At 35.1% G+C, this 9931-nt stretch overlaps 1 protein-coding gene across 2 annotated transcripts in view; it reads left to right on the forward strand.

Moving 5' to 3' along the window:
• The window catches only part of LOC122813500 (putative ferric-chelate reductase 1), a 948313-nt gene that overhangs the window by 206475 nt on the left and 731907 nt on the right, over positions 1–9931 (forward strand). For both annotated transcript variants that reach the window (XM_044085846.1, XM_044085847.1), the window contains exon 4: positions 7908–7999. In XM_044085846.1, coding sequence (XP_043941781.1) covers positions 7908–7999 — 92 coding nt within the window. The remainder of the gene's footprint in view (positions 1–7907; positions 8000–9931) is intronic.

Consider the following 9931-nt stretch of genomic DNA (forward strand, 5'->3'; position numbering starts at 1 on the left):
CGTGTGTGTGTGTGTGTGTGTGTGTGTGTGTGTGTGTGTGTGTGTGTGTGTGTGTGTGGTGTGTAAATCAAATCTCTCAAAATTTGTGTGTGTCAGCTATTTGGGGCAAGGACACAGAGTACTGAATTTACAGAGATGGTACTGGAGGACTTGTCTTGGACACTATGCTGAGGATCTAACCCTGTACAGCTGTTCAAGTGGAAAAACTTATTGGGGATCTGGAGGGAGACAGATATAGAGACATCCAGACCCCGGGTTAAGTGTGTTCCATGTGTGCTCTTAAGGGAAATTGTGTTTGATACAGAGAGTTCTGCATCTGGAAATAATGAGTGTATCCATTTGTATTCCAAGTGCACGCCCCTCTCCAGTGTCAGTGGTGAGGATTCAGGCTCCTTGATTACTGGCCAGCCATACCCCTTATAAAGATCTAATTACTGAACGAGTTGTTGAAGTAAGTTATCTTTTGTTTGAGTTGAGGTATTATTCTTGGTAAAGGTGAGATACTGCTAAAGACTAGATTTGTATGTCTTGTCAGATTCATCATGGCTCTGTTTGTTTACTAGGGTGGATCACCTAACATCATATACTCCTTAGCACAAGAGAAACAATTCACTGTCACCTGTCACCATGTCCTTGATCAGCCCAGTGAGTGGAGCACCATTGTGGTGAACAGTAGATTTATGTATGATTAGGACATCTGCTTGTGTGTGTGTGTGTGTGTGTGTGTGTGTGTGTGTGTGTGTGTGTGTGTGTGTGTGTGTGTGTGTGTGTATGTGTGCTTCATGAACCTTAAAGGCATAGGCACATACATTTCATGGATAGTAACATGAGCAAGTTCAATAGGTATGGGTACTGGAGTAGGGTTAGATTGTGCAGTTGAGGCATTGGTCTACTGATGACCTGTCTGGGATACCTGGAGAGTGTTCTATAGAACTTTAGCCTGTGTCGACATAGCATTGGCTATAAAATGGATATATAAAAAATGTACACATCCCTGCTAAAATGCAAGCATTTTGTGATATAAAAAATGAGACCAAAATATATAATTTCAAAACTTTTCCCACCTTTAATGTGATCTATAACCTGTACAATTCGATTGAAAAACAAATCTGTTAGGGGGAAAATATAAAAAATAAAAAACGTACAATAAGCTGGTTGCATAAGTATGCACACCTTTAAACTAATACTTTGTTGAAGCACCTTTTGCTTTAATTACAACATTCAGTCTTCTTGGGTACACACATGCCATCAATTAAAGAGATGCTGTTTATCCCCAAATAAAGTTCAGCTGTCCTAGTAGGATTTTCCTGACATTTACTCAGTTGCCTGCTACAGCAAAAGCCATGGTTCACAGAGAGCTTATAAAGCATCAAAGGGATCTCATTGTTGAAAGGTATCAGTCAGGAGATGGGTACAAAAAAATTTCCACAGCATTGGATATACCATGGAACACAGTGAAGACAGTCATCAAAAAGTAGAGAAAATATGGGACAACAGTGATGTTGCAAAGAACTAGATGTCTCCCCAAAAATGATGAAAAGACAAGATGAAAACTGGTCAGGGAGGCTGCCAAGAGACCTAGAGCAACACTGAAGGAGCTGCAGGAATTTCTGGCAAGTTCTGGTTGTGTACTACATGTGACAACAATCTCCCGTATTCTCCATATGTCTGGCCTTTGGGGTAGGGTTGCAAGATGGAAGCCTTTTTTTACACAGAAAAACATCTAGGCCTGGCTAAAATTTGAAAAAAAAAATATATCAAGTCTCCCAAAAGCATGTGGGAAAATGTGCTTTAGTCTTATGAGACCAAGGTTGAACTTTTTGGCCACAATTCCAAAAGGTACGTTTGGCGCAAAAACAACCAAAAGAACAGCATGCCCATGGTGAAGCATGGTGGTGGGTGGCAGTATCATGCATTGTGGTTGCTTTTCTTCAGCTGGAACTGGGGCTTTAGTCAAGGTGGAGAGAATTATAAACAGTTCTAAATACCAGTCACTTTTGGCCCAAAACCTTCAGGCATCTGCTAGAAATCTGAAGATGAAGGGGAATTTCCCCTTTCAACATGACAATGACCCCCAAGCATAGATCCAAATCAACAAAAGAATGGCTTCACCAGAAGAAAATTAAAGTTTGGAATGGTCCAGAGCTCAGACCTTAATCCAATAGAAAATCTGTGCGGTGACCTGAAGAGGGCTGTGCACAAGATATATCCTCGCAATCTGTCAGATATGGAGCGCTTTTGCAAGGAAGAGTGGGCAAATATTGCCAAGTCAAGATGTGCCATGCTGATAGACTCATACCCAAGAAGACTGAATGCTGTAATTAAATCAAAAGGTGCTTCAACAAAGTATTAGTTTAAGGGTGTGCACACTTATGCGACCAGCTCATTGTACATTTTTTATTTTATGCATTTTTTTCCCCTAACAGATTTGTTTGTTTATCAATTGAATTGTACAGGTTATAGTCACATTAAAGGTGGGAAAAGTTTTGAAACGATTTATTGTGGTCTCATTTTTTTTATATCACAAAAACCTGGCATTTTAACAGGGGTGTGTACACTTTTTATATACACTGTAAGGCCAGATTCATAAGGATTACCACAAAGTGTACTCTATTTGTTCACTTTGTGTATACTTTCTGGATTCAGGAACATCCTCACCACAATGTTTATGTTGTCTATTCACTGAGAAACATAGGTGAAATGCTTATTTAAAATATGGGAAGTGAGAGATTATCCTTGGGTTTAAATATACATCTCTCACAAATTAATTATTTTTTTTGAAGAAGGAGGTGCCTGTAAACATGAGACAGTGAAAGTCAATTGTATCTTAAATATGTATAATCTGTTTCACTGTATAAAAATCTAATTTTGGGGGATTTGGTTGTAAGCATATATCTAGTGATAGAAATAGGAAATGTATAGATGTGGAAGACGTTATGGATGTTTTTTAAAAAAACCTCTGTGAAAAAATTAATGTGCAGAATAGTAGAGAAGAAAATGAAAAATAAATTGTATTGTTAAGTATGAATATACAAAAATATTTTTCAGGGCAAATAATTGTAGAAAAATCAGTTTCGATAGCAGAAATACATGAGCAAATTAAAAGGCTGAAGGAAAGTAAGGCTTCAGGTAGCAAAGTCATTCCAGAATTATATGTAATATTACCTCTGGATGTTTTCTGTCTTACAGAAAGTATTTACAAGAAACAAAACTACATTCAATGCATTTCCATCATGGAAATGTACAATAATTTCTCCTTTAAGAAGTGAATAGAGATGGATTTTTATCCTGTTTAATATGGAACTATATAATTACTGAATGGTGAATACAACATTTTTTGTGAATATTTCTCAATAGTCTAAAATATGCTACCTACATTAATTGAGTTTTCTAATGCATTATTATATTTTTTTATTCAAACTTGTTTACTGGTGTAGAACACTAATGAAACAATAGCTAATTACAGGCCGAGCCTATAAGTAAGCAAACATGGGATAACATTAATAAAATTGCTTAGATTGATTATGCTAATAAAAAATCAGAACTCTTCATAATTATACTGGATCTAGATAAAGCTTCAATTCAGTAAACTGGTCTTATTTAACAAAAGTATTTGAAAGGTACAGATTTTAAGAAATGTATGTTTGTTATTATTTGTATCAACATCTGTCATATACTAAATTGGGATATTTTATTTCTCGTTCAATAAAGATATGGAAAGACATGATATGAGTTTGTCTATGGAACCTCTATCCAGTTATATAAAACTTAATGATAAGATATGATTTAAAATAAATGAACAATAGACTTCTAAAAATCAGTCATTTGATGATGATATTATGTTAACAACAGGTATAAACTAACACCTTATCAATTTATCATATTTGATGGTATCTAATAGTGAATTTAAATGAGATAATAAAGAGATTAAATAGTTAGGGGTTACTGTTACATGTATTTATAAAGAGATAGGGAGATTCATAAAGGTACCCCCAAAATATATACTATGTTTATACTTTCTGTAGCCTTAGTCAATAGGCAGCAAAAGCTTTGTGGTAGGTCTGCTCTAGAATTCAGAAATATTACCTTTATGAATCCTCCCAATGCCAACAATAAATTATAAAAAAAAGATGTAGACAATATTAAAACAGTAATAAATTAATGAAACAAGTTATTATTTTCTATGGACTATAGATTAGTTTGGGCAAAATAGCCATTGGTAAAAATCAATTTACATTATGCAGACTTCTTCAGTTCCTTCTAAAGAACATAAGTTATTTAATGACATTTGTCTGATGTTCTTGAACAAACCTAGCATATCTTTGGGACATCAAACAAGAGAAGGGAAAGATGATGGAATGGTATTTCCTGACCTAGGGACATATGCAAAAGCTTTAGTTATTAGAACAGAAGCTTTATGGTTAAATTCTGATTATTCAGCCAGTCAGGAAAAAAAGTATGAAACTCTGTGGTTAAATAAAGAAAAGTATCCCAGTGTAGCATATACAGATCTTGAATAATATGAGGTGGCTATTAAAGAAATGTTTATTTAGAAACAACAGTAATCTGAGAGATTCCTCTTATGTAAACATTATTTGAAAAAACATTTAGAAATGTTATATATACATATCCAGTGATAAAAACATGTTTCACATTATTCCCTATAGGATTTATACCAGAATGTATAAATATTCTAAACTTTCAAACATGCTAAGCTTAAAAATTTGCAAAATATTTTATTGGAATCAAATGTTCAGAGAGACTAAAGTGCTTACCAAAGACTACTTAATAGGTAAAATTTATCTGCATATGAAAAAATAGCTTGTACTAAAAAAATAGACAATTTTTAATATCTAATGTTGACTAGCTCCCAGATATAAATAAAAAGGAATATTCACCCAGTCTTGATTTTCTTAACTGTTGTGTATCACGAGGGCATTTATATAAACTATATAAATAATTAGGAAGTATACATTTTGGATAACAGAAAACTCCTGAGATTATGCTCTCTAAACAGGTGGCTCAGCTTTAGCTACAGTAGATTAAAAAAATAGTATCCTTAAAGTGCATCATCTTTATTTTGGAGAATATTCTCTTGGAAATTTCTGCACAGGTCATTTATCACTCCACATAAAATTTAAATTGTATTCAATAAGGAAGGTATTGGTCGTTAAGAGTAAATTCACAATTTGGAGCATATAGTTTATGACTGCAAAGTTCTACAACTTTTTGGGGAAAAAAATAAAACATTTTTGCAAGTTTTATAGTCCAGTAAGTCTATATTAAATAAAATTTTGCTGTTTAATGCTCCCAGATCTCTGATGTATACTTAGATCTCAGTTCCTTCTTCTCTGGAGCTTATTAACAATAACCAGAAACTAACAGAGCATTAACAAACTGGAGCATGAATAGGTATAGAAACTACTTTGTTAACAATAAGATTCACTGTTGTTGTTTTAGTTCCATTCCATAGTGTGCAGCAGTTTCTACATACTCTGAACTTTGGAATGCATTATTCTTGCTTAAATCTGATTTTAACAGTACTCTTGCAAATATATTGTCATTACTTATTTCACTCTTCAGTCCATCAGTTTTGTTCTGTCAGCCTGTCCCACTTCAAATTGGAAAGGTCTTACATGTTTTTGACTCCTGATTCATATTCACATGTGTTTCCAACTTTTCTCACTCTTCTTTTATGAATTATAAATCACTCATCTATTGCAGATGGCTAAGATTTCAGATGATTTTGCAAAACTATGAACCATGTCCATAAATAGATTTAGAGATAGATTTTTTTTTTCTGAAATGATCAAACAATGCAACAAGACTTGTTCTAGGCCACACTGTGTTTTGTTAGAATGAGGCCATTCTTGTATAATTAGTAATGTCAGCTACACTGTACATTTAATTGGGTTCATTCCACATACCTTGACCATTCATGCATGTCAGCATTAAGAGCACCAGCACAGTCTACCATTATGTGCTACACCCAAAGACTGCTTACAGTCTTTCCCACAACATGTTTTGAAAAAAAAAACATAATTTGCATTAAGAAGTAGCACACTCTTCTTATAATTAGTGTGACTGTGAATTAGATATGATTGCCAGTAAATTCAGAAAAAAATACTTCTGAAAATTAGTATACCCTTTATTACTTGTTAAATACTTTCTTCAGTAGGAAAACATTTATAAGTTTAAATAACTTGTTCTGATAATAAACAAATTTATATACATTGTGTTTTGATATATTCAGTAAATACTTTCTTGTTTTAGAGGCAGTGAATTCTATTTTATACAATGTGTTTTAATATATTAAGTAAATACTTGTTTTGATATGATGAATTTTATTTTGCTTTGATATATTCAACAAATACTTTGTTTCATAAATTTCCTAAGCATTTTTTTTTCTGATGAGTTTTGCAATGGTAGCAAGCTTAGAAGGTAGGCCAGACTCCCTAACCTTAGCAACAGTCTCAGGCTCATTCTTTGGGATTCCCCAGTGCGAGATAAAAATGTACCAGTGTGTGCTGAATTTACTCTGAGGTCTAATGTTACTGTGAGCCTGTCAGGTATGCCTCATATGGGAGACACCTAGTGGGTATCTGCACAAGGTCCCTAGACCACCTCATCTTATCCCACTCAAAAGAAAGGAACAGGGGTTTCAATGTAAGATTCTGCTGGATTGCCAAACTTCCCACTTGTCACTTGCTTGTTTGATTTCATTCTTTTAGTGACTCCCCAAAGCCTATGGAGAAACTTATTTCTCTCTTGCCATTTCTTCTAGCATTGTTTTCTTTCCTCATTCTTGTCTTTGTTTTTCCGTTTTCCCTTCCTTCCTTCCTGAATTAGGAATATATCCTTTAACTCCACATATTTAAGTAGCATCCAAAACATACAGAAGTGTTAACATTAAAAACAAACAAAATAGCTAGATGTACTTGTCTGGCTCTCCATTTTCTCTTTCCCATCTTGTCATCTAATTCTACAGCATTGCTAATAAAGTCTTATCTCTTTATTCTCCAGGTTGTGCTCTGCTTTCAAATTCGACATTTTACTGCAAGCTAGTTAGAAAATAATTTAGGATTTATTGATCGAACTCAATCTAAAACATTTCTGGACTGCTGTGAATTTTCAAGTAATGTTCCAGTACTTGCTGTATGTGCATGTAAATAATGCACTTAATAATCTTCTACCCTGCTGGATGAATTCACTGATGATATATGTACTGCTGACTTATTTAAATCTGCTGCTTTATATTCTCAGTTATTAAGTAGCACTGTGATGTGAAATAACTGAATTTGTTAAATCACATTCTGGTATTGAAGGCTAAAACATTTGTGCTTGTAATTTTTATTTTTGCATGGTATATTCTCAGTGGTTGTGTTAAACAGAGATATTGAAGATATGTTGAGGTTTGATGTGGGTAACTGAAAAACACTAAATGTATCCAGTAAGATGATGTGTATTTCAGACCTATCTTAGCCTGTAACTAACTACACGTGGCAAATGTAAAAGTTTACATGCAGAACTCTGTATTGTAAGGTATGTAATGCATATACTTATGCAAACAAATATCAGTGATTTTATGGCAGTTAGTAAGGAATTACTTGAAGTTCTTATTTAGTCATACAGTTAAATGAGGAATGTATTAGTAATGATTGTATCAAGAGCTGTTTGAATCAATTTACTTCTTTAGTCATGGTTTATCAGAAAGATTTTAAAAATGATCAAACAGATTTTAATAATTCATTATAAATCTTGTAATTTACATGTTTAACGTTTATTATGATGGTTTACTGGGTTTATATCACTGAAGACATGAGTTATGTTACTGTGTAGCTCCAGGTAAAGCAGTAGAATTGTGTATAATGCTGAGTTTTTTTTCTTTTCTTTTCCTGTTTTTAAAGAATGCTGCAGTGAGTCACACAACAAAAGTAAAGAAGCAGAAGATACAGTTTGAATGGACGGCACCTTCCACCTCTCAGGACATACAATTTAAGTAATCTGCCTTTTACTTTGTTTCCTATAAAATGTTATTATGCAATACAGTAGTTATAAATGACTGGCAAGCAATGCTGTAAAACCTGGCACCAGAGAAAGTTTACTTCAAGCAAAACAGTTTAATGCTACTCTCAAACTGTATTTCCGAAATGCAGTCTTCTTGATTTTATACATTCTGAGATAGTATAGTTGTTGGAAAGCACATCTTTCTCTGATCTTTTGTGTATATGTTTATAGACATTAAATCACTGAGTGCTTTATGGTTTATTTTTGTGAATCTTCTTTAAGATACGCTGCAAATTTTATGCACTGTTTCAGTCTGCCTGGCTAGTGTCTTGTATTCTGTTACCAGCATCCTGTTGAAAAAAAAAAAAAACTCCCATAGACTAATATGTCCTGTTCTGTTAAACCAGTCACCTACTACTTGATGATATTTAGACAGTACAAAGATATTTAAGTATGCGGATCACATGGCTTGTATGGCTGTAGAAATGCCTGTAGTTGTACATTACAATTTTCAAACAATCTTCATTGCCCCAATGCTTACTTCTGTGAAATTCCCATATGTTGTTAGAAGATATAAGCTTTTAAAGCTACCCATACAGACAGACGTCAGTATGAAAGGAATTAGACAGTATCACAATCTGCAGGGTGGTGTGTACTGGAGGGCTGTGGCCAGCTGTGGACTGCATATAAAATATGATTGTATAAACAGCATTACTTTTTGCACTTAGCAAGGCCTCATAAAGATTTCATCCGCATGACCATACATGATATACTGTAAGATGAAAGGACACTATAGATACAAATGATTCACTTTACTAGTGGCCACTCATAACATATTTCGATTATTAAGGATATGTACATTGACATGGAACTTATAAGCAAAGACATTGGCAACCTTCAGACACTGGACCCCACCCAGTTTGGGTTTGTGAAGGCCTATCTTGTCTCCTAAACCTGATTGACTTCTTTGAATCAGTCTCCAGAGCCATGTATGAGGGTAAGGTGGTTCACACAGCCTACTTGGACCTTGCCAAGGCTTTCGACACTATCCCCCACTCTGGAATCATAGATAAAATTACTAAGCTGGGCATTAATCCCTATGTCAATCGGGTTGCAAAAAGGCTTACTGACAGAACACACAATGTAAAAGTAGCCGACTCCAAATCCAGCTCCAGACAAGTGACAAGTGGTGTACTATAGGGTTCTGTCCTGGGACCACTCTTGTTTGGCATCTACATCTCTGAAGTACAGACTAACACTAAGGGACTCTGACTTACAAAGTTTACAGATGACTGCAAGCTGGGAGCCATTGTTGAATCCCCAAATGATGTGGATATACTACAAAAGGACCTTACCGAAACAGATGCCTGGTGCCAGAGCCATGGGCTCAAGCAAATGCCAAAAAATTAATAGTTGTCCCCTTTGGGAAAAAAACACATACCTTTGAACGACCACATAGGTGGCAGTACACTAAGCACTGAAAGTGTGATAAGAGACCTAGGGACACAGGTGGATAATGGTCGCACCTTTGATAACCACATAGCCACAACAGTTAGAAAATCCTTCTACAGGGCACACCTCATCACTAAGGGGTTTTCATCCAGAAAAAAGGCGGTCATTGTCCCTCTATACTCATCCCGCATTAGACCCATTATAGAAAACAATGCCCCATTTGGTATGTACCTCACAAGACATCTGCAACAACTAGAAAGGCCGCAGAAATACCTCACAAAAAGAATCACAGGCCTAAAGCAGATGCCTTATGCTGACTGTCTAAAGAAACTCCAGCTATACTCTGTCACATATCACCTACTCAGAGGCGATCTCTGCCTAACATACAAGGCCATGTCAAACCCAGAGTTGTTGGACATGCTACACTTAAAGAAATCCCAATCCCTCTAAGCCACACACTCCAGGGATCTTA

This window comes from Protopterus annectens, chromosome 10.part0 (assembly GCF_019279795.1).
Source record: "Protopterus annectens isolate FY-2018-M chromosome 10.part0, PAN1.0, whole genome shotgun sequence".
NCBI lineage: Eukaryota > Metazoa > Chordata > Ceratodontiformes > Protopteridae > Protopterus > Protopterus annectens.